Genomic DNA, 26,833 nt, shown 5'->3' on the forward strand with positions numbered 1-26,833 from the left:
TTTCATTAGCCATGTTATTATTATATAATATTAGTACACACTACTACAAAAAAAGGGTTTTAATAGCACTTATTTAATAGCACTTTTTTAGAAGTGCTATTAAAAAAGTAAAAACGGAGCCTTATAATAGCGGTTTTAATAAAAACGCTATTAAATAATGGCAAGCACCACCCAATCAAATACTCTATATAACTATCGTGAATATTTTCCTAGAGGAGTATCATTTCTATTTATATAGAAAGAAAGAGGAGACATATAGTTTGGTTGGAAACAATTTGCCAACTTGGTGTGTATGTAATTTGACAAACAAGAATATATTTTGAGATGTGGTAAATGTATCGCAATTGGTGGAACACAAAATTTATTTCTTGAATTTGGTTTAATGACAGGGTGAATCCTAAATGGCAATAAGTATTTTTTTGATTAGTGGTGTGATATAACAATCAAGTTGGCTTATTTACCGATCATTAATTGGTTCAGTGGTGAATGACGCTGAACTTGGTAAAGAGGATCGCGATTCAATCCCCCACAATTGCGATCGGGAGTGACTGGAACTACTTGATGCCAGAACTGACACACGAACCAGATTAAACTGGTGATGAAAACAAAAAAAAATCAAGTTGGCTTATCTTGTCAAAATAAAAAAAAAGTGGCAAGTGTTACTAAATCGCAACTTGTAATAAAGTGATAAGTAAAAATGTAAGATCTCTCCATGTGGGCTGTTATTAATTTTTTTTATTAGTCTTTTTTTTTTCAATTAAAATAAAAGATATTCATTCATTTAAATTGGGAGAGTACATTAAATTCAATTACAAATTTAATACCGCTAAAAATGAAAAAGATGAATCTGCGAACAAACTCACATCATCTAAGTTAATAGCATAAAATGATATTATCATGCCTACTTAGTCATTCTGTGAATCAATAGTTGACCGAAGTTGATCTGCCAATTCAATCAAACGAACATCGCAACAAGACAAGAAAGCAACCACCGCACCAAGACGGGACGGCGAAATCACAAAAAAAAATAAAATAAAAGAAAATCATAATCTATGTGAACTACTTATTTATATTAAAGCAAATCAAGAAGATGCACAGAGGTGATTTCAGGTCGAAAAAAGACCCAAAATCAACCCCTTCAGTAAAAGAAGATGAAGAAACTTGAGATGAAAGAAGAACTTATCTCTCTAAAAATTAGGGTCAGCTATACAGTCTTCATTTATACAAGATGAATAATTTTTTTTTAATTAGTCTTGATTGTTATAAATTTAATTTGATGACGGCGTCTAATATGAACTTGATTTAAAAATATATCTTACTATTTTAAATATATTTTAATTAAATATTAGACATGTTTTTTAATTTTTATTAACTTAAATAGGTTTATATCCTTTAAATCATTTTTTAGAAGTTTATATCAGACATACACACCTAATTTTATTCGTGCAACAAAGTTTTTTGTTATCTATTCGCGCAACAAAGTTGATAATTAGGAACAAAAAGTAATTAATGTTAAATAATATATATATATATATATATATATATATATATATATATATATATATATATATATATATATATATATATATATATATATATATGAGGAGTCATCCGTTGATTCCAGGTAAGTCTCCATTGACATACTCCGCTTAATAACTCGATATCGACATTATATTTATTCAATCCAACCGTTGAATTCAAAGATCTTATTGAGTAGATCAACTCCACAAATTTTTGTAAAAATTCAAAAAATATAGTTATGTATTCAGACTATTGAAATTCAACGATTTTTTTAAAAATTTGTCGTACGTTCAATTGAAGCTATCAGAAAAAGTATCAAATGGTTTTGAATTTTTACAAAAATTTGTGCAATTGATCTAGTCAATGAGATCTTTGAATTCAACGGTTGGATTGAAGAAATATAATGCCACGGATCCCTCCTATATATATATATATAAGATAACCCAAAATAAATGACAACAACGGTAATAAAATGGCAACTGGGATCTTGACCACAAAAAAAAAATGGCAAGTAACTACTGGGACTCAAATTGTAACACGGTTCTTGAATTTTTCTTATAACTCGATCACTTGTTTGTTATTGACTCAAATTCCCTTTTAGCGGTAAAAATATCTAATTCTTTAGGTGATTAGTTATTAGGGAAAGTATTTGGAAAATCGATTTGTTCCATAATTATATTTCAATATTTCGAAAGTAAATATGTTCATGTGGTCAATCATCTAAGTTCCAATAGTTTTAAAGTCAATATGTTCATATGGTCAATCATCTCAGAGTCAAATTATTACTATTTCATACTAATGGAGCCATTAATTTTTTTTTCTTCATACTAATGGTGAAATAATTCCAAATTCAATTCAATAATGACCGGTTCCTTTTTTTGACAATAATAATGACCGATTCCTGAAAAGCGTAACAAAGATACTCCCTTCGTCCCAAATTATAAGGGAAAATAAAAAAATCATAACTTATTAAGAAAAAGTAAAACATGATAATTTGAAATATGTTTTTGTGGGTTTTTCTTGGAATAAGTTGTATAGGAAGATGTAAAACCAATTTTTATTGGTTGTTGTTTATTGAGAAAAGGGGAGAGAGAGAAAATTAAATGCAATTTGCATTTAATTTTATGAGAATAAGGGAAAAACATTCTTGAAAATGATTTTTTCTCTTATAATTTGGGACAAAAAAAATGGACTTTTTTCCCTTATAATTTGGGACGGAAGGAGTATTATTTTTTTAAATGAACGTATACATTATTGGTTACTAGAGTAATTCTTAGTTGGGCACAACCCAAACAAAAATTCATTTAGGTACACACTTATACAAAAGAAAAAGTAAATGTTAAATAAATTAGTCACATCATTTAAAATTAATTAATCATTTTACAATTTATTTTTTTAAAATTATGTGTGTGTGCCCAACACCTTTTATTTGGTGTTGGGCCTAAGGAAGTGTTCCTCTAGTTACTATGTTGTTAAGAACATTATTATATATATACGAACTCAAGTTTAAATTCGGATACTTCACATTATTTTAAAAATTTAAGGCTTTAATACAGTTTTGATCCCCCTATTTTGAAAAACCTGAACTTTTGATCCCCCTATTTTAAAACTCAGCACTTTTGATCCCCCTATTTTAGTTTTTTGTTAGTTTTAGTCCCCCACCTCAATTTGGTCAAACTTTTGCTAATGTGTCATGTTCACTGATGACGTGGCATTGTACATGTGGACAACTTGCTATGATGATGTCAGAAAAATTGGTGACACACAATATTTGACCTATAGAGATGCATGTTTTGCAATGGGATTCCATAAAGATGATCGTGTTTACATCACTGCAATCAAAGAAGCAAAAGATTGGGGCTCGGGACACTATCTAAGGAAATTGTTTGTCCACATGTACAATGCCACGTCATTAGTGAGCATGACACATTAGCAAAAGTTTGACCAAATTGAGGTGGGGGACTAAAACTAACAAAAAACTAAAATAGGGGGATCAAAAGTGCTGAGTTTTAAAATAGGGGATCAAAAGTTCAGGTTTTTCAAAATAGGGGGATCAAAACTGCATTAAAGCCAAAATTTAATTACTAAATTGTTTGACAAAAATATTGATGCTGAATTAAGTTATCCCATTCTATGGAAACAATTTTATATAGAATAAATTGTAGGTTTTAAAAGTGAAAATTTGTTGACATAAAACACGGGGAATGTCCCATATGGATGCTGAATTAAAGGAATTTCAAGTTATCCCAATCTATGGAAACAATTTTATATAAAAGAAATTGTAGGTTTTAAAAGTGAAAATTTATTGACACAAAACACGGAGAGTGTCCCATATGGATGCTGAAGGGAAGAAATTTCAAGTTATCCCAATCTATCCCAATCTATGGAAACAATTTTGTATAAAAGAAATTGTAGGTTTTAAAAGTGAAAATATATTGACACGAAACACGGGGAGTATCCCATATGGATGCTGAAGGGAAGAAATTTCAAGTTATCCCAATCTATGGAAACAATTTTGTATAGAAGAAATTGTAGGTTTTAAAAGTAAAAGTTTATTGACACAAAACACGGGGAGTGTCCCATATGGATGTTGAAGAAATGAATTTCAAGTTATCTCAATCTATGGAAACAATTTTGTATAGAATAAATTGTAGGTTTTTAAAGTGAAAGTTTATTGGCACAAAACACGGAGAGTGTCTCATATGGATGCTGAAGAGAATGAATTTCAAGTTATCTCAATCTATGGAAACAATTTTGTATAGAAAAAATTGTAGGTTTTAAAAGTGACAGTTTATTGACACAAAACACGGGGAGTGTCCCATATGGATGCTGAAGGGAAGAAATTTCAAGTTATCTCAATCTATGGAAACAACTTTGTATAGAAGAAATTGTAGGGTTTAAAAATGGAAGTTGTTTGTTTGTTGATTTATGTTCGAAGTATAACAATTATATTATTATGTCTTTTTTTATAAAAAAACACCAATTGTCTAAGTGATGTATTTAATCGTCATCGCCCGTGCGTCTCACGGGTTCCTAACTAGTATATATACGAACTCAAGTTTAAATTCGGATACTTCACATTATTTTAAAAATTTAATTACTAAATTGTTTGACAAAAATATTGAACGAGAATTTTTTTAAGACAAATTATTTAATCCTACCTAGTCTTAAAAACTTAAGCTTTGTTCCAGTGATTTTCTTTTTTATGTTTTGAAATTTTTAAAAATCAAAATCAGTTTATGCTTTGAGAAATTTTAAAATTTTCAAAAGTCAAAATCAGTTTCAGTTTTGAGTTATGAAATTTTTAAAAATCAAAATCAGTTTCAAACATAAAATAGAGTGGTTGTTGGTGGTGGTGGTCAAAATGGTGTTTGGCAATGGTCGAAGTGGTAGTTGGCGGTGAATAGAGTGGTGGTCATATTGGAGATCTTATGTGAGTAGAGTGGTGACTGGTTGTGGTTGGTAGTGGTCAGTGGTGATGGTGTCATAGTGGCGGTTAGTAGTGATTGGAGTGGTGATCTGAATATATTGAGGTTGAGTTGTGGTCGGCAACCATTGATGCGTGGACTTGAATGAAATTTCTCCACTGAGATTGATGACTAAGAATTTTATTGCAGGACAAATGATCCTAAAAGTTGCTTCAAACAAAGTGGCCAATTATAAGAAATCGTGTTATGATAATCAACATGCTTTTATACAATTTGCATGTTTGATACTTTTGGTTTTCTAACACCAGATATATCGTTGATCTTTTGAAAAGAGTTTAAAACATCATGCATAACAATATTGTCTCTCCTAGGTCATTGAATGTTTTTTAGGAGGATTAATTTTGTCATCCAAAAAGAATTAGCAGCACAGCTTATTACCAATTGACTTTCGTTCATGTATAATTATTTTGGATATATATAACTCATTTACATTTTGGAAAATAAATAATGTATAAACCTTTAGTGTTTTTTTAGAGTTTTAGTGGAAAACTGTTTTGAAATATAATAAAGAACCAACTCAACTCTATTTTACCCGTATTAGTTTTAGTTTTAAAGTTTACTTTCAAAATCAAAAACCAAAAAATTACAACCACCATAAATCGGCCATTTGCTAGTCGTATATGAGAAAATAAGCAACATAGGTAGGAAGTTTTCTTCATTTGTTATCATTATTTATCGTGCTACATATTTCATGGGAATTAATTCACTCAGTGGCGACTCCAGGAATAATATTAAGTCTGTGCACAATTTTAACCGCAAATACACGAATGTTTATTGGTTTAAGGTTTTTTGATCGGTGTTCAACCGGATCAGACCGTTTTTAACTAATAATATATATCCTGTGTCAAAAAAACTAATAATATATATATTATTTATATATTTGATTCATAAATAACTACATAGTAAAAGTCATAAACTCCCCACAATAATAATACATTTTTTACCATATCTATGTAAAATTGGAAACAAAGTTGATTTTTTTTAGTATTTTTAATAATTTATATAAACAAATAAAGAAAATAAAATAAAAAAACAAAAACAAAAGGGAAAGAAAATAAATCACGGAGCTGGGAGTTTTTTTTTTTTTTTTTTTTTTTTTTTTTTAAAAAAAACTAGGAGTTTTTTTTTAGTTTACAATAAGCTGAGAATCGAACTCAGGACCTTTGAACACAAGTCCCCAATGTAAAAAACGCATCAATATATATATATATATATATATATATATATATATATATATTAAAACTGCCTTAAAAAACTACTGTTCATTATCTTCAACCTTTGAACTAAAATAAAAAAACGTATTTTTCATTCTTGCATCAAATTGGATAAGTAAATATACCATTTTGCTCAGAATTTCATGAGGATTATGAATATACACTTAACTTTTATTAACTCTTACTCAAACATTCAAATTTTCAGATTAAAGTAAGAACCCAAAAAAAAAAATTGGGAGCCCGGGCACGTGCACAGGCTCGTTGGGCGGCATAATCACCCCTGAATCCACTCATGTGTATTTTACACATGAGAGAGTAGAGTGTGATGTATCATTATTAAAATTTCCTTCATCTACATTTCTTAAATTTTTCTCTTATAATGAAGGCGAAATTAGGTTTATAAATTATCTCATTTATAAAGTGTTCAATTAATCTTCAATTTTTTAAATAATATTAGACATAACATACCTCACATTTGACACAATAAAGAAACCTAAAATACTTGTTTTTTTTTCTTCGTTAATTACCATATTATCAAGCAAGCCCATTTGCTTATTTGCTTTTGTTATTGTACAAAAATTTATTCACTATTTTGTACAACATTTATTAAAAATCCGTAAAGAAATATAACATCGCTCTTAAAAAAAATACCACAGTAATATAAAACTACAATATTAAGGATTCAATTTTTAAACTATTTATTTACAATTTTGTCCATTTTATAATATTATTTAAATCTTTAATTTTATAAAGCTAGTTAATACACATTTCAATAAAAACAATATCTCATCACTACAATATAAATTGATCTTACCTGATTAGAGTCACTATAAGAAATCTCCAAATTGTTGACCAAATTTACTAACAGCCAAAAGCCCTAAAAAATCCCTTGTTTTCTTGTAGTGAGTCGACGTAATTGGTGGCATTCTTCTTCGGTAAAGGGGGGCTGTATCCACAAAAACTCCGACCCTCGAATACGTAATTGCGTGAAGTGAAGATTTTAGAGAGTAAGTAAAGTACCTGAGCCTTCTGCTTGAGAAGGTATATATAGTCTCCAGTGTCAAACCAAAACTATTAATGTGAGGATGACTACAACGTCCTCACCATTATTACATTTTTTTGTTATCATGTTATAAGTATGAATTTTTACCTATATGCATGGACAATCATAAGATTAAACATATCTCCATATGGGACACCGACACATATAACCAGTGGAGGAACCAGAAAAAATATTGTGAGTGGACCGAAAAATAGTCAATTTATTTTCAAATTGAAATTTTTTTTCCTAAATTTTTATATGTTACAATTTTGGTACCAACAATCTATATTTTTACTCTAAAAATTGTGATTTTTGGCCATAAAGATGATTTATTGTCTCCAACATTGAATCGAAAGAAAACCCACTTGGGTTGGTGCATTGGTATTGACTTGGGACCTGAGAGTGTGCTCCTCTTGAGGTTTGAGGTTCGATTCTCTCTGGCGCCAATTTGGGTGGGCTGATTTAGATTCTTCAAAAAAAAAACATTGAATCGAAAGATAAAATATCAAATTTGAGACCAAAATTCACATTTTTTGGCATTAAAATTCGCTATTTTTACATCAAGAAAGAAGAAAAAAACATTGAGATAGGACTAAAATTGTAACAAATATAAAAATATGAGACTTAAAAAATTAAATATTAATTAAACATATCTCACAAGTTCCCCGACAATTCACTATTCTTTAAACAAACATTTAATTATGTGAAGACAAATAATATTTGAATTTCAATATTTTGATGGTCAATCATATCAATTTGCACTTTGCAGTTATTAATACTCATTTCTCAACGTTGAAGCAATCTCAAATTCAAAAGATACAGTCGTCATCGTTTGTTGATGAAATAAGTACCACTCCTTTTGTTTCGTATTATTCTCTGCCGTGTTCCTTATTTCATTCTCATCAATCCTCTTCGTTCTTTTTTCACTGCTCCTTAAAAGCCACGAAGGAAACCTAAGAAAGAGACATAGATTAGAGGTTTCCTATTGTTCCGTTTAGGGGCCATGCCTGTTAGATAATAATATTATTAGGGCTTTAAGTATTGGGCTTTATATGTTAGTAGTTTAGTAGTCCATTAGGAATTATTTTGTAATCCTTATTTTGTTAAGTAATGCTATTATAATATTATTGAAACCCTAGCCGTCACTTTGTGTTTCTCTCTGAACTTTAACATGGTATCTAGAGCAAGGTTCGATCCACCTTGAACAATCTGTCGTTTCCGCTGTCGAGTTTCCAACAAAAATTGGAAATATATTTGTTGTCGAAAATCTGATGAGAATGAATTTGTTTGAGTTCCTGTAGCTGCGATTTTGGTCTCTCTTGGTGTGATTTTTCCATTGAGGCAAATATTTGCTTGTGTTATGAGATGAGTGTCTTGTGTCTTTGGATTCTTTGTGGCCATGAAGTGCTTGTTTCTTGGGGGCTGTACGTTGTGCGTGTTTATGTTGGACTAGTAGCTTTTTCTTGGCATTGTTTACTGATGATGCAAATTCTTTGCAACAACAACTCGGTTAGTTATGATTCTTTGAACCGTGAAATTTGTTTGTTTTCGCTTGGTTTTCTTTGGTGGAATCCTATTCGATTTTATTCTGTTTTGGTTTGATTAGTTTCGTTCTGTCTGATTGATCCTCTCTTAATTTAGTTTTGTTGGTCTGTTTGGTTTGATTTGGTTTAATGTGGTTTGTTTTGTTTCAGTTGGTCGGTTCTGTTTCATTTGGTTATGTTTAGTTTAGTTTCTTGCGGTTTATTTTGTTTTGTTATGGCTAGTTCTATCTGGTTCTGTCTGGTGAGTTAAGGTAATACTCACAATATGTCTGGTGAGCGAAAGCTCGCAATCTGTCTGTCTGGTGAGCGAAAGCTCGCAATCTGAAATTTGAATCCGGTGAGGGAATACTCACATTGAATCCGGTGAGGGAATACTCACAATTCGAAGTCTGAAATCTGAAGAAGTTGAATTTGAAGCTATTAGTTAATTTAGTTTATTTTCGGGTTGATTTGTAACAAGCTCAAAGCTTAGTACGCTTTAGCTTGAGGGGTAGTATTAGAAATAAAATATTTAGTTAGAGTAGTTTGATTTTCGTTTTTTGTTTGACAAACTCTCGATGATTATCTGATAATGCATTGTGAGTTTGAGGGGAAGTGTTAGATAATAATATTATTAGGGCTTTAAGTATTGGGCTTTATATGTTAGTAGTTTAGTAGTCCATTAGGAATTATTATAAATTATTTTGTAATCCTTATTTTGTTAAGTAATGCTATTATAATATTATTGAAACCCTAGCCGTCACTTTGTGTTTCTCTCTGAACCAACGCCCACGTCTCTTCCTTTTTCTTTTTGTTTTCAATGAGCTTTTCAGCCGGGCACTACGGCTAAGCATCGGTCGGATTCGGATTGAAAAAAAAAAAAACAAACTGTAACATGTTAATTTGGACCAATTTTGTCCGTTTACAATACAATAGAAATTACAAGATTGAAAGATTACACCAAATGTGTAGATATAACAAATTGCAACACAAGTACTACAAGATAAACTATGTAGTATAAAAGAACTCTCAAAAAAATATATTAGCAAGTGTGAAAATAATGAGAATAATGAGTTTATTTTTAATAGTATTTTGATGCAACATTTCGTTCTATTTGAGCTGCCACAAACACCCATTTATATAGAAGAATACGAGTGATGTTATCTCTTCAAATGGCAGCAATCATACGTAATTAATTGCATGATCAATCTGAGTTAAAAGAAAACGTGATACCATGCTGATTAATGATCAAATATACTTTGCTAAAATTGATTTTCATTTTGCAAAGGCATGGTCAACGTATTTTTCATGATTTTTTTTTATGCACGGTAATATATTTTTATGCAAAAAACATTTAAATAAAAAATATTGTGAGTGTGTGATATATTTTCAAGAGAGCTATTTTTACTACTCACATAAGAATCCTAAAAATAGATGGATTACAATCCAATAATTCTATGATCCAAGTCTTGAAAGCTTGATCTACTTTTCTGCTTTTTGCATCCTTGTCATTCTTAGACTTCTTTTGTCAATCATCAAAACAAAAAATATTCCTGTCAAGGCATATATTCACAATAAATTTTTAGAGACCCGCACCCGACTGTATGCAATAAAATAGTGATTTTTTAAGTTTAGTTCTTACTTAATTTTTATTAAATTTTTAGTCCCTAGAAAATTATCATGCACTCAATTTTTATTAAGTTTTCAGTCCTTCCTTAATTTTTATTAATTTTTTAGTTCCTAGAATTATTTTATTAAGACAACTTGAATTTTTGAATGATTTCTACGCAAACATGTTTAAAATATCATAAAAAGTTCCTCGAGAAAAAACAACATCGAAATTTGATTTTTAGGTCATTATTTTCGTTACTTTTATTTTGAATTTTTGCTGCTTAAAAAATTCATATTTAATTCATATTATGCTAAAAAAATTTAAATTTTAGTAAATAAATGAAAAACATTTATAGGGACTAAAATTCTATAAGAAATATTTACACATTTTACGTGTGTCATTCAATATAGGATTAAATATGTTTTTTGACAGGGTTTAAAAAAATCACTATATTATTAGTCCCCCTCGTTTTTGTTATTTTTAACATTGGTCTCCATTGTGAAATTTGGTTGACCGGAGAGATGGAAAATGCCACATAGATGCCACAACACATACTCATTTAATGTTTACTATTTGCACATCCATGTAACACCCAAACCTATTATTTAATAAAATACTACCATGATAAATCTTTTTCAAAATACGCGACGGAAAATCAAAGTTTGTTATTATAAAAGTCATTGTTCGAGCATTGCATTCTTCAACCAAAATAATACTAATGTAGTTAATTTGTAAAAATGTTTGTTTATACAAAATAATCATCTTTATCGAAAGATACAGTTTTACAAATAAATACAAGAATGTCATAAAGACTCTATAGTATACCCTAAGTACACACTTTTCCCGTGTCACAATCAGAGCGGAGCTTCACCGACGACTCGACATCGATAACCACAAAACCTGTGAATCTGGACCCCCAACTACTGTCCAGCACATAACACATAAAAGAGAGTTAGACAACATACTCAAAATATACAAGTGTAAGTAAATTATACTTAAACACTTCATCAACATTCATGCATATTCATATATCATGCATATACTTCATTAATCTCATTTAATTATAAACTACAAGAAGTTATAATCAAATATCAAACATAATCCTCAAGAACTTGAAGCCAATTACATTTATAATCATCGGACAATCAACACCTACAACAAGTCTAACACACATAGACAATTATCACAAATTCCAAACATATGTGTCACATATCAAATATCAAATAATGTACACATATCCTAATGCAATCTAATGCCACAATCTTCATGCTATGTCCCCTAGACATATCTAATGCATGTGGTACAATCGTCTTTATTAGAGTATCTCACCTCTAATATTCGTCTTTATCGGATAAATATAATCCGATATCCGTCTTTATTGGAATATCCAATATACATCAACAATTCATGAATGCATGTATGTAATTCATGAATTCGCACTCACACAATTAGCATTTTGCTCGTCATTTATAATGTGGAACACTATCCGACATTTCGTCTTTATTAAGATAACACTATACCTTAATATACGTCTTTATCGAATAACATAATTCGATATACTTCTTTATTAGAATAACATGATTCTAATATTCTTCTTTATTAAGTTAATTAACACCTTAATATACTTCTTTCATAATCATCATACCACGTCAACAATAATTGCATAAGAACACAATTAAATCATACCATCAACATATATCGTTTATTACATACAATGTATTCACTTGCATTTTAACACAATACCAAAAATATAAGCTAATTGTATTAATCATGCATTATCTCACAAAACAAACTCCGGAATCGGAATCTACGCAAAAAACTGGGTAAAATAGGTTCCGGGTGAAAAGTTGTCAAAAAGTCAACCATGAGGTCAACCGTTGACTTTCCAGTCTGTTAGCTGAGCGAAGGCCTGACGAGCCGTAGCGAACCACACCAGTGGAACTCATGCTCGTGGCGAGTTGTGGCGAGCCGTAGCGAAGGCCTCCTGTCAGGAATGCTCAAACCTTGCGTTTTTCACCCAAATTCACCCAAAAATCCCATTTTTCATGTTATAAACCCCAAATGACTTTGTATTCAAGTGTAACAAACATGTGTAAACACAAAAGGACGGTTCATTTCACCGATCTACCATTTTTACTACGAAAAAGTAAAGATTTACCACATTTACTCAAAACACTCAAGAACACAATGTTCTTGAGTTTAATCCTCTATAAATCCTGTTTTTATCCATTAGATTCGTTCATACATCATGATAAGAGCATGTTAAACATGTTATGAATCTTAGATTCGATTTTCATCAAGAAAAACTCATCTACACTAAAACGAAAATGGGGTGGAGAAAGTTCGGGTAAGGAGAAATCGACATTCTCCCCTTTCTCGTATCACCCACGAATATGAAATCTACTTTCTTACCTTAATCCGACGAAAGCTCAACGATTGTTCCTCGAATCTCTCCTCCAAGCTCTTGCCCTAACTCCTTGCTCCCCCTTCTCTCTTCATTTCTCTTCAAAGTCACAAAATGTGACATTTTCTCTCTCTAAGGGCCATAAATAGCGCCCCCTCTCATGAGACAAGGCCCATTGGGCCTCAAGCCCAATAGCTTGGCCCAACTCGCGTTAACTCTCACTAACTCGCACGTTAACTAAAACTCTCGATAAATAACTTAAAGTTACCATCTTACTTAAAAGTTACGTCACCAAATAAATAAACACTTACTTAGTGAATAATAAATTTGGGTCGTTACAATCCACATCATTAAATGAATCTGCGTGGCATTTAAGTGACACTTTTCGTCTATCCAGTCAACCAAAATTTCACAATAGAGACCAATGTTGAAACGGCAAAAACATGGGGACCAAAAATATAATAGAAAAAAATGTAGAAACTATTTTTAGAAGTCTACCAAAATGTAAAGACTAAAAATATATTTAACCCTTCAATATATTGTTACGATAAGACTTACTGCCACCTATGTATTTTATAATTTTTTAATCGCAAAATTACTTAGAAAATTAAGATTATGTCTATTAAATTTAGTTATTAAATTTAAATTATTTTTTGAACAATATTTGTTTTACTAGTAACAATTAGACCATAAATGTTTTAGGCCCTGTGCGAGTTCAGCTTCGCCTTGAGTTCTTGTTATTGAAAGTCCGACAAATGGATTCAAAATGGAGAGGGGGTGGAGACAAGATGATTCCTTATCTCTCTCTCTCTTTTTTTTTTTTCCTTCCTGTAGTTGTTGAAAGTTTTACATTCTATGTTGAAAGTTTCGGTAAATACAATACTAGTAAAACTAAGACATATAAAAAAAGATGCAAACTGTTAATTTTGATATATCTTGATAACATATCAAATTATTTTGAATTTGTCTGAAATTTTACATAAATGATCTATATGATATAAACTTTCAATACATCGATGAATTTTATAAAACTTATATCGGTTAAAATGTTATTGAGAAGTGTAACATTTGATGTCAAACTAGTTGGTGTCATTTGATCCTGACCCCAACTGAATTAGCACGTCGTTGTTCAGTGCGGTCCCTTGAACTCCTCAACATCAAGTTTTACAACACATTTTCAATGTATCATCTTAAATTGATTTCCAAATTAAAACAAAAATAGTAATGCAATATTGATGATTTTTGGAGGTAATTATGTTTACACATAGACAAACACAACTGGTTTGTAATTGGTACTTCCATTTTTCTTCTTGTATATATAACATAACCGATCTCTTATACATGTAACATCATGCAATATGTCATAGATCAAAGATTATATACACAAATATATGTATTGCTTATTTATTTATTTATTTTTCCTCATTATTCAAACCATTTGAAGTGTTTTGATAATAACTTCCTCATCATTCTGTTGTTCTGGAGAGATCTTGCTATCCATTGAATGTTGTTTGGATTTGTCACACTTAGTCTTTGGTTCTTTGAATTTAGCTAAATTTGATAATTCTTCAACTTCTTTCACAATGTCTTCCACACGTGTTACAATTTCACTAAGCAAAGAAACTATTGTGCCCACTTGAATAATTTCCATAATTGGGATTTCAATTTTTGCTTCACCAAGGGATGCTTCTTTTGGATTATTTTGTGTGTTTGGATAAGATTTTAATAAATTTTGAAGCTCTTGTGCAGCATTATTCATCTCCATGACTAGAAGATCAAGTTTATTTGATTTTCTCATATTCTTTATTGTAATTGCCAACTCTTTTAAGACATTTGTAGAGTTGATTCCCACTTTCATTGAGGTTATGCTCATAATCTTCTTGATGTCATTTGAGGTCTACAAAAATAATTTAATGTATCTTAGAAAAAAATTATTACCCTATATTTGTACCCAAAAAATTAATTAATTATTTTGGGAGAAAAATAATAATTATATAGATATAATATAACCAATTAATTGAGGAATCAATATATACAGTACCTTGTTTTCTGAATTTATGCATCCAAAAAGAGCATCAATGCAAAAAGCACATCTACGCATTGTGGCACCAATTTTTAGATATTGCTTCCATGGGTGACAAAAATTGAAGCGTCCATGGGTAGGTTCCCATCTAGCTAAATTAGCCTGAAATTATTTAACAAAATATTATTAAATTGATTATATTTGCATGATTATTAAGCTTGATTTCAACCACGAGCATATGTATATTTTTTTTTTGACACTCTCTATATTTTTATCATTAACTTTATGATGATTAGAAGATATCGTTAGGCTGAACACTTTTACTCAAATTCGAATATGAAATCTTACAAATTTTAAAAATATCGGAAACGAATGTATACCTGTGATTCTTCGGTTGCTTTGGAGTTTAACACACACTTATAACCCATGAGATTTTTGTTAGAGTCCTCACTAGATGTTTGGGCTTCAAAGTATTGAGCCACACAACCTGAAACACATAGATGTACCAAATGATTAATATTATGTACATTTATTTACAATGTGTTCTCTATATGCAAGTAAATATTTTGATGAGTTCTTTAATTATGATGAATTTTGATTACTTTTAAATATTTTGTATATGCATTCATTTTAAGAAAAATCTTTTCTTTTAAAAACAAACCTTCTAAAGAATCAGCGAGCTTGTCGAGATTTCCGGTTACTAAAACATAAAGTTCTTGACCAGCCCAAACAGGACGAATAGTTGTGCTAACAATTATACACAATGAAGTTCCAATTATAATAGTGGAGATTCTTTGGTTTGCCAAAGTAAACAATTCATCGATCCGATAACCAGATACTGAAACCAAGCTGAAAGTTAAAATAAATATCAGAGCACCATAATCAAAACGAGCCTTTATAGTTGGAATGAATCTTGAGAATGTCACCGCAGAAGCTGAAAACAAAGATCAAATAATAAAATTAGTGATGGTCAATATTTACGGATCGGTAGTGTATATATACATCGGAAATGATTATACATATTATTTTTTAAAAAATATTTAATTTGTTTATATTGACTATGTAATATTGTTTTACACATGCATTTTATCACATTTTTAAAATAAAATGTTTGGTATCCAAAAAAAAAAAAATGTTTATGACACAATTAACAAATTAAAAGAAGTAACATCTTAGTCGATTTAATTAGATACATACAATGAGAGCATAAAAATTAATCTCTATAAATAATATACCTAGCAGAAAGAGTGAGGCTCCAACAATTACAGGCTCCCATTCTGCTCCTGCTCTACTGGCAACCCATTGTACACCTAAGGCTAGAAGTCCAGCAAGAGTAGTTCCACATATTCTGTTTATACTTTTATATATTGTAGCACCTGCAATTTGATAATATATAAAAATATCATAAAGTTTCAATATTTCAGTTGTTCATTTTTTTTTAACAATTAAAAAAAAAAATTATACTATGTAACAATAAAAAATTAGAGACTGAAAAAAATAAAATTCATCTCTAATTTTAACGTCTGCAACACTTAGTAATAAAATCGTAGACGAAAATTTGTTCTAAATTTTCTTTGAGTAATTCAATTTTTTCTAGTTAAAAATGTGAGCACTACTACATACCGGCGGTGTACTCAAAAACTACGATCACGGTCATGACAGCCCACATAGCATTTTTTCCGACTCCATCATATAAAGGCTTCAAGTAGTAGAAAAGTGAGACAACTGCAAGTGCTAACCCTACTTTCACACAGTGGATAAATTTTCTTGGATCATTAACACCTATATCCCAAGCTTTCTTCACAAATTTGCATAACTTGAAATAAAAACTTGTTATAAATGTCCACATGCTACAAGAAATTCCAGCTCTTTTCCATGGACCATCTTCTACCTTAATTCTCCATTCAACTCCCTTATCATTAGTCATCTTTAATTGTGTTTGTTTGTGTAAATTCCAGCAAATCAATGTTGTACTCTAAAATGTTGCTGGAATTATATTAATGGCAAACAAACACTCCAATCCAATAATCTATGATTGACTTGTAGATTTAACTAAACAAGAGAGTATCATTTGTATTTATATAGAAAGAAAGTGAATGTGTCTCATGTCTCAACATGAGGATATTAAATATTACATTAGGACAAAACGTTATATTTTAATTTTTAGTTTATTGGAGATAATAGAATGTGCTAACTTTTGTAGATTAAGCTGATGTAAGAGCACAACTACACTTAAGTGCTATCTTTTTTAGTAGGTTCAAATTGTTGGACATATATGGTTCTTGTATATATATACATACACTAATACTATACTACTAATATATATAATATACCCTCGTGTGAAATATAAGTAACACAAAAATATAATTCATTGATTAGTAGGTCATCTCGATTATGTTTGTGATGCATTAATAGTAAAAATGTTTTTATCCAATTCATTATTCGTGAGTAGACTATAGGCCAATATTTGTTTTTGTTTTATAAAAATAAAAACTTGTATGAAAAAGTAAATATTTTTTATAAGCTATAAGTAGGGGTGGAAATAGACCAACCAATCAGGGTCCTACGACCTAACCTAGGTTTTACGATTGATTGATTGTGGTTTTTATAAGGCTTTTTTTTTGTTGAACTTGGCTATTTTTTTGCTGCATTGCGAGTGGACTATCTGATAGAGTATGCAAAGGATATTTTAGTGAACTCGAATTTACATATATTTTTTAACACTCTGTCATCTCTTCATTAAACCATTAAAAAAACATTGAGTTCACAAAAAGATTTTTATTCTTCGACAATATAAAATCGAGAAAATGAGGTAATTTGAATGATTTAGCAAGTTGGGCGTTGTCTTTGTCTTTATTTAGTTAATCACATTAGTAACAACGGTGGTCTTTATGTATGGATAGATGCGGCTGGTATAGGGGAACTCATCATTTCTACTGTATATTCCTGCATCTGACCTGATGTTTCTCCTAAGCTCCTCCAAACTCTCCAACATACGAAACCAATGTCAAACAAGCTGGCGAACACAATCACTAGCTAAGATTTTTTAGAGCCAATGATGAGTCATCAAAATCCAAGACCTGGCAATAAGAGATCACAGATGAAGACCACATTAGTTTTTCCTTCGCCACCGTCAACTTGCAGGGGATAATGTTGAATGGTGAAGGAAGTAGTTGAGGAGAGTGAGAGGATTTTGGTTGGAAAATTGTTGTTTTCGGATTTAAAAATAGTTAAAAAATAATTTTTAGCCACCGAAGAGATTACTGGGTTGAGTCGCGGACTAGGTCGCTCTCTTTAAGACGTTTCGTGGCACTGCCCAAAATTGTGCAAGCAGACTATCAACCACGCCGTCCTCAGGATAAAACAAACCAGTTACAACTGTATACCGATATGCTACTGCACTGTAGAAATCGGTCAAAGAATACAACATCTTGAATGGTGCTACAATACCACTCGAATTGATGTTACGACATCAATCTATAATTTATCGGTGATTCAGTGGTACTACAATACCACTCAGATTGATGCTACAACCTCAATCTATGAATCAACGGTACTACGATACCACATGTGGTACTACAATACCACATGTATTGATGATACTACAATATCAATCAATATAATGACACTGAGGTCACTCCAATATGGTACTAAGACCAATCTTCAATCCAAGGGATAATGATGCTAAGACCATTATTTATTTAAAGGAACTAGTGATACTTTTATCACTCTTAAACCAAATTAACAGTAATAAGGTTTCTCTTTTATTCAAAGCTTCAACTTATAAAATATTCTAATATACACAAGTAATTTTGTTAGAATTGAAAGTCTAACAAGACAATAGAACAAGTTTAATATAGACATATCAAACTTAAAATCTACAAAGAAAGTCCATTATATTCAAAACATAATTCATAGTCAAATAACTCTCAAAATCATATTTAGTTATGAACCTTTATCAAAAACACCATAACATGCAGTGGCGGGACTAGAAAATATATTGTAGGTGGGCCGGAAAAAGGTCAGTCTATTTTCAAATTGAATTTTTTAGTCTCTTTATTTTCATGTTACAATTTTGGTACTAACAATCTATATTTTTACTCTAAAAATTGTGATTTTTGGTCATAAAGGTGATTTATTGTCTCCAACATTGAATCTAAAGATGAAATATCAAATTTGAGACCAAAATTCACATTTTTTTGGCATTAAAATTCACTATTTTTACTGCAAAAAAGAAAAATAAAACATTGAGATATGACTAAAATTGCAACAAATGTGAAAATATGGGACTTAAAAAATTAAATATTAATTAAACATAATTTTTTTATATGTCATTTCATATTTATATATGCTAGTTCAATTGCTAATTTTATCTAATACAATAAATTAATTCAATTAATTATGAACTAATATTTAGACTAATACTTGAACTAATATATGTATCGAGTTATTTATAATTATCAATAATAAACCCTAAATTAATATTTACATTAACATTTGTACAAATATGTATACTGTGTGACTTAAAATCATTAATAATACATTTAAATTAATACTCTACCTATAAAAAAATTATTTTTTTGGATGGAGTGGACGTGCCCCACCTCAGCCCACCTCTAGGTCCGCTGCTGATAACATGAATATGACTAATATAACCTATATTCTTCATTCATTAATTAGTGACAGTGCACATATATATTAACCGTAAAAGCAGTTACAATCAAATTGACGAAGAAAACCATCAATTGATAAAATAAAAAATTAACAAGTGATCTTATATCAATTAGCAACAAGTTAGAAGATTATTGGCATCACGAAATTTGTCAAGTAAACACCATTGCATGTAACAAGTGAATTCCCATTAAGCTAAGTGTTAAATATTAAATTGAAAAACAAGAAGAATATTTATATATATAGATGCAGTCAAACTTACTGCCACAGATGCAAAGTGGTTTGTTGTTCTCGCAATAGCCTTCAAAACCTTCTTGTAAGGAGTTTGAAATATGATGATCATGAGATGCTTTGAATTCACACTATGTGATTGTTTGGCTGCCTAAAAAGTGTTGTATTCTCATTTTACGTTGATTAACTAGAATTTATTGTCCCATAAACTTAAAATGGTTACATAGTAACTTAACAGTTACATAGTGATGAAAAATAAATTACAATGAATCAAATAAATAAATGTGAGACTTTATTTATTTATTTCCTCAAATTACACTTATGCTACAACATAAGAACTTCTAAGATAAATAAATGTGTATATGTTATGCACTTATACGTAGGAAGTTTCCATATCGTAACGATAACTTCTATAGAAGAACTTCTAAGATACACAGAGTGAATTCTCCTCACTTAAATTTTCTTCACACGCAAATGGTGATAAGAAGTCCCGCATCAGTTGCGAGATAACCTGAATATGTGTTTATAATGTAGAGACAATCATCATCTTACAAGTCAGTTTTGTAGGGTTGAGTTAGACCCAACTCTCAATTCTCTGATGGTATCATATAGACTCCTTCACGATCTGTTGGACCGCCTTCTATCAAGAATATGAGCTGGCTATTCACCATTTATATCCGTGCCCCAAGCCCAATAGTGCTAGACGTGAGGGGGTATTTAAGAAGTCTCACATCAGTTGCTTATGAATTTCTAACCAGGGGTAAATTAGATTTTTGTTTAGTACACGACCTAAAACAAGATTTAGTATTCTTTGATTAAAAAACCAAGATTTAGTATGATAATATAATTGCAACATAATTATATAAACAAAATGTGATATAGGAGCATGCATGGTGGGGAGTTGGATGGAGCACCATGTCTAGCATTGCTTTGCCTGTTGTACCGCACACACAGTCTTCACCTGATTCTTAGTGGTCAGATATTCTCCTCTGATGTATGTATACTATACAAGGATTAAATATATAGGATCCAAAAGAAATCGCAGACATTAAGGGAATGAATTAGGTCATGAATAGGACCACTTTTATTTAAAAAAGCTTTCAAAATTTTGACAACAACCACAAATGAGAGTAGTGGAATTTAATATAAGGACTTAATATTGGTCTCTTTTGATAACATATAGAAAAGAGCCCTTATCTTGCGCACTATTCTTCAAAAGTTAGTAGAAAGTTGCTTTTGTTCATATGTCCTAACTTAATTAGTCCCTAATTAACATATAAAATTGCTTGTTGCAACAATTTACTTTGCCAAACCATTTGTACAAATCATGCGTCCGGAACCGGTACGTGTGGATGACTCATGTCATTTTATTTTTTTTTATAAAATTAAATAAAAAAGGAATTTGTACAAAAATAAATAAATAATTGAGCTGCAGCTATCAAGAACCGTGTGTTTGTGGAAATTGGATTAAATAAGTGTTCATGCATTCATGTATTCACGAATATTGATAGTCGTCCAATTTTGATAAGATATTTTAAAAAAGATAATTTTAATTCATATTTTATAAAATTGAGCTTATATTTTCACCATCTAATCTTAATCAAACGACTACGAAAAATTGATTGCATGAATGCATGAATATGGTGAATGTAGGCGAACTCATCTGTGTTTGTGTCATTGTGTGAGCATTACTACGCCTATGTTTTAACCGAGAGAATTCATTCTCATTAGTCATTTAGTTGCTTGTTAATTTGGACCTACTAGAGACTAAAAAGTAAAATAAAAAATTGGACCTACTAGAATCACTTTTGGTTAGCCAAACTTGATTTTACCACAAATTCTACATAGTCTATCTTTAGTGTTATTGTGGGTATATTAGAATCATAATCATGATAATCCACCATAATTTTTAAAAAATTATATGTTATATTATATAATTTCTTCAAAATTATGGTGGATCTGTGATTCTGATATGATACCAAATATACACAGAATCTTTTGCCCAACACAAATTGCTTCCCGCTGCAATTTTTTGGTTGTGATTTTTTTAGTTATCATAAAATTGATACAAGTTTCCGCCGTCGTTAGTGGTGATTAATTTTCGTCGGAGAATTTGGAGGTGCACAAGATGAATTCTCTCATTTCAACCGAATTTTCTTCATACGCATGAGTCAGAAATCAAACCTCTAATTATTGATCTAAATTGAGTTGTGTGCGAAGCTTTGAAGTTGTGACTCGAAAGCAGATTTTTGCAGAATTTTTGGGGACATACCTTCACTAAAACGGTAATTAATCTCTATTTGTAACTCCGAATTTAGTGGGGTTTGATTCTGTGGAAAGATAACTCGATTACGGTCATTTCGATATCCGTTTGGTGAATTATTCATCCAAATTGAGTTGTGTGCGAAGATTTGAAGTTGTGACTCGAAAGCAGAATATTAGGGGGGGCAAAATCCAAAAAATTATAAAACAGGGGGGTAAAAGTCCGCGTTTTTAAACAGGAGGGTAAAATTCCGATTTAATCAAAATAGGGGGGACAAAACTGCATTTAAGCCTAAAAATAATCTATTATAGTTTAAGTTCCCAAGTCAATTGAAGAGGAATAACATGATAATTAACCCACTGAATTAGGTCATGAATAGGACATATTATTTTACAAAAGCTTTAAACATTTGGAGATAAGTAAAGGATCAGAATTTAAAATATAGAGATTTTGTGTAGTCACTTACTTGTCACCTGTAGAGCATAGCTAGGGAATTTTCTAAAAGGAGCCCAAATGGAATTAAAGCCAAGTAAAAGATCTTTTAATTTTATATGTAAAAAAATTGACAAATTTTAGTGGGAGAGAAAAGGGAGGACCAATGTTAAATTAAAGGTTGACAGCTTTTAACTTGGCCACGCCCCTGCTTATTGTAGAGCACTTATTTAGCTACTTCTTCACAACTTTATTGAAAAGACAAAGCAACTATCATAAGTGCTTTTTGTTAAAAACTCATCTTACAATGTAAGGAAGATCGTACTTATGAACCAATTTAAATTTTTAAGATGATATTAGTCTTTTTTTTTTAATATCTATTCTGCCAGTTGCTATTAGCGATAGGGATGGCTATCAGTCACTCACCATTTATCTTCATACGCTAAACCTAATAGTGTTGAGTGTGAGGGTATGTGTAGTCTTCCATTAAATGAGAGATAATATGAATATATATTTATAAGCGTCGACAATCCAAACCTTAAAAGAGTTAGGTACAATTGAAAATATTCTAAAACTTTTCACTTCTTTCTTTGGTCACCATTTTCTTCCACTCCCAACTTTGCTCTCAACAAAGTTTATTCTGTTTAATTAAAATTATATATATAGCATTAGCTGTAATAAATAACAATTTAGAGATCGATATATTATATGAAATTAGAACACACTTACTTGATAATCATAATCACAAACTTATATTCTTTTGATATGCTTGATTAGTGGGAGTTTGAATTTTATATTAACTCCTTTTATCAATTTGAAATTATTTGAAATATAAAAATATTTGAGCTCCAACTCTAGAGTCCATGATGGGTGGTACTAGGGTTGTTATCTTATAAATAGATAGGCTAGGTCCCCTTTGCCGTCACGTTGTCAAGCTAGTAATAAGCTGAACGCTCATTTGTTGTCTTCCCCATCAAAGACCTCAAAGACTGGAGCATGTGATTAGGCAGAGGAAGATCTTGTCTAGTATATCGATGTTTAAAATTTTGATGGAAGCATAACAATTATATGTGGAGAAATTCATACTTGAATTAAAACCAGAATGCATTAGTATTATCATAAGAGGTCAATATAATAGTGCAATCACCTTTGGGCAGAATGCACAAACTAAGATTAATATCTCAGTAAAACCTCATGAGTCAAGTATCTCAAGGACAAGATGTAGCTCAAAATCAAGAAGCTATCACAACGAGGCCAATATAATAGTACAATCACCTTTGGGCAGAATGTACAAACTAAGGTCAAATCCTCAGTCAAAACCTCAGATGAGTTAATCAATGAGTATACATTGAACTTTGAGATTTGTCACCTTTAGGCAGGCAAATTCCTCCGATCAATACATCCTCCAATAACTTCATCTAAAATTATTATTATTTTTTTTTTAATCGTAACATATAATAATCACCTTTGGGCAGAAAATTACATGTTATAATTAAAACCATTCCTCAAACTGCAAAGAAAATCTCATCAATCAATATAAGCGGTCCCACTTTGGTGGTAACGGCCTATACCAACACACGAAATTTCTTGCATAGGAATCAATAATTAAAAGTTTTCACATATAACTATATGTCTTTAGTTGGGGAGAGAGATCATTACTGTTAAACAGTCAACTCATAAAAGATCATTACTGTGAAACAATCAACTCAATATAATAATATATGCAAATTTACGCAGCGGAAAAATAAGAGACTTCAATTTTAAATCAATTGAGGATATAAAGCAAATAGTCCCGAACTTTTATAAATAACATAGGACTCTCAATATAAGTCTCTATAAACATTTATAAATAGTTGACATGTACCACCCATCATGGACTCTAGAGTTGGGCCTACACTTTGTTTCTACACAAATCAGAATTAGTGTTCAAGCCCATTATTACTGATCACAATTATCGGGCTTAAGCATCATCAAATGGATCACAACAACATCAACCCGTTTTTATTAAAACCAAAACCCACAATTGATTGCAGCCCACAAAATATTAGAAAATATTCTAACATTCTCCCACTTGGGCAAAATCAATTGTGTATATTTAATTTGAAGAAAACATTTTGAAAACGACTCTCGGGTTGACAACATATTTTAACGTGGCCACATTGATCCCAAGATGCAACATCTAATTAAGACTCCGTCCAACAAAAGTTAAATGATATCGAATCATAGCGGTAATTATATCATTATCGATACAACACCTTCCATAGTTACAAATACCACCAAACTCCGTCGACTAGTCATTTGTGTAGAGTGTAGCGAGAAAATGATATGTTTGTGATCTCAACCATACTATCATTTTCTTCGTCAGTCCTCAATTTCTCTCAAATGCCTTAAAGCTAGAGAAATTCTATGGTCCATAAGATACCACAAGTCCAAGCTCCAAAACAATGTTGACTACCGCGATATAATGATCTAATCAACATCGAGCTCCAATATTTTAGACATAATTTCTCTCAAATGCCTCAAAGCCAGAGAAATTACATGGTTCTTAAGATACCATAATGCCTCAGCTCCAAAATAGTGTTGATCACCGGCTAAGTGATCCCGACAACACTGAGCTTATTTATTTATGTTTTCAGATAATGTCTCAGCTCCAAAATAGTGTTGATCACCGGCATAGTGATCCCAACAACACTGAGCTATAATATTTATTTATATAATGCCCCAGCTCCAAAATAGTGTTGAAATATTTAAATAAATATTCAACTATTTTCTCTATCACACAATGGACATGTCAAACAATGTCACACAAATTTATATTTTTTCAGGATAAAACTCTCAAAATATTAAACTTGAAATACTCACACTCAATAGAGTAAAATTTAAAAAATTGGAGTATATAACATGAAATCAATTAATTATTATATAGAGAGTTTCTTAATTTAGAATATTCTGGAAAAACAACAAAACTTTAGTATATAATTGCACATTTATTATTTCAAAAGGAGTAGACGATATTGAAAACAAATTTCTCCTTATATGCAATTGTATAATAAGTCACAACATGAAAAATAATTGCACAACTAACCTTCAAGAGTGTGACTTACATCCTTGCAAATAGAGTCGATGAGCATTGATGACTTTACGATAAGATCTTTGACAATATCATCTCAAACAGCTCACAAATCAACAGTAAACCATTATATCATAATAAAAAAACTCTAATAATAAATCAATGCAAAGATAATTCAATTTTCAATTGCCTTTAATAATTGCTCAAAAGACCAACTTATTTTTACACAAAGCTACAATATATATGTGGTGTCCATGGCATAGTTAATCTGTCCCAAATTTGATTCCACCAGAACCGGCTACATCGAATAAGATTTATGGTATTGTGTATAACAACTGTATAGAAATACTGAAGCAATATATGTAGACATATAAGTAAACTGCACAATACAAAGGAAAATTACCTCATAAAAATATAAGAGCCGAAAAACAAAAAAAACCAAACACGGTAATTCATGTAAAATTGTGGTAGGTAGGGTCATTAAAAGTTTCAATGCCACCAGATTGATAAAACGTGATTGATTGAGAAAAACAAAATATAGCCGAATAAAATTTTCTCATTGATCAAACATGGCTATGAATCTATGATTCATTATATAGTAGCATAACATGAAACAAAAAGGCAAATTCGAAATTAGGGTTTATAATATAATAGAAGCTCTGATACCACATGTAATAAATAACAATTTAGAGATCGATATATTATATGAAATTAGAACACACTTACTTGATAATCATAATCACAAACCATCGTTACCGGAAGCGCACCAATATCGAAAACATCGATATACTAGACAAGGTCTTCCTCTGCCTAATCACATGCTCCAGTCTTTGAGGTCTTTGATGGGGAAGACAACAAATGAGTGTTGAGCTTATTGCTAGCTTGACAACGTGACGGCAAAGGGGACCTAGCCTATCTATTTATAAGATAACAACCCTAGTACCACCCATCATGGACTCTAGAGTTGGGCCTACACTTTGTTTCTACACAAATCAGAATTAGTGTTCAAGCCCATTATTACTGATCACAATTATCGGGCTTAAGCATCATCAAATGGATCACAACAACATCAATCCGTTTTTATTAAAACCAAAACCCACAATTGATTGCAGCCCACAAAATATTAGAAAATATTCTAACGTACATTAGCAACAATACAATGATGCAACATGATTTTAGTTCAGTGTTTTATTTGCGCAATGAATGTGTCACAATTTGTTAGGATTCGTCATCATTGAATATTCTCTATTAATAAAATATTTGAATACTACCATATCACTAATGATACAATCTAATTATACCACCAATGTTGCAGACGTGGTATTGTTGTTAAGACTTA

The 26,833-nt window shown here is 30.8% G+C and overlaps 1 protein-coding gene across 1 annotated transcript; it reads right to left on the bottom strand.

Moving 5' to 3' along the window:
* Window positions 1-13,971: 13,971 nt before the first annotated feature.
* On the bottom strand, window positions 13,972-16,882 carry LOC123907766 (aluminum-activated malate transporter 10-like). Its single transcript, XM_045958143.1, has 6 exons — window positions 16,451-16,882; window positions 16,063-16,203; window positions 15,489-15,761; window positions 15,208-15,314; window positions 14,846-14,989; window positions 13,972-14,701 (listed from the first exon to the last, which is right to left on the bottom strand). Exons 1-6 carry the CDS (start codon window positions 16,752-16,754, stop codon window positions 14,234-14,236), a joined length of 1,437 nt encoding a protein of 478 aa, XP_045814099.1. The 5' UTR covers window positions 16,755-16,882; the 3' UTR covers window positions 13,972-14,233.
* Window positions 16,883-26,833: the final 9,951 nt, after the last annotated feature.

Source organism: Trifolium pratense, linkage group LG1, assembly GCF_020283565.1.
Source record: "Trifolium pratense cultivar HEN17-A07 linkage group LG1, ARS_RC_1.1, whole genome shotgun sequence".
Taxonomy (NCBI): domain Eukaryota; kingdom Viridiplantae; phylum Streptophyta; class Magnoliopsida; order Fabales; family Fabaceae; genus Trifolium; species Trifolium pratense.

What these genes read in the sequence shown, in the direction of transcription:
- LOC123907766 (XM_045958143.1), bottom strand. Translation starts at nt 16,754, where the DNA reads ATGACTAATGATAAGGGAGTTGAATGGAGAATTAAGGTAGAAGATGGT. An exon ending in GCTCGCTGATTCTTTAGAAG is followed by an intron (nt 15,315 to 15,488) that starts GTTTGTTTTTAA and finishes TATGTGTTTCAG; the next exon opens with GTTGTGTGGCTCAATACTTT. An exon ending in GCATAAATTCAGAAAACAAG is followed by an intron (nt 14,702 to 14,845) that starts GTACTGTATATA and finishes TTATTTTTGTAG; the next exon opens with ACCTCAAATGACATCAAGAA.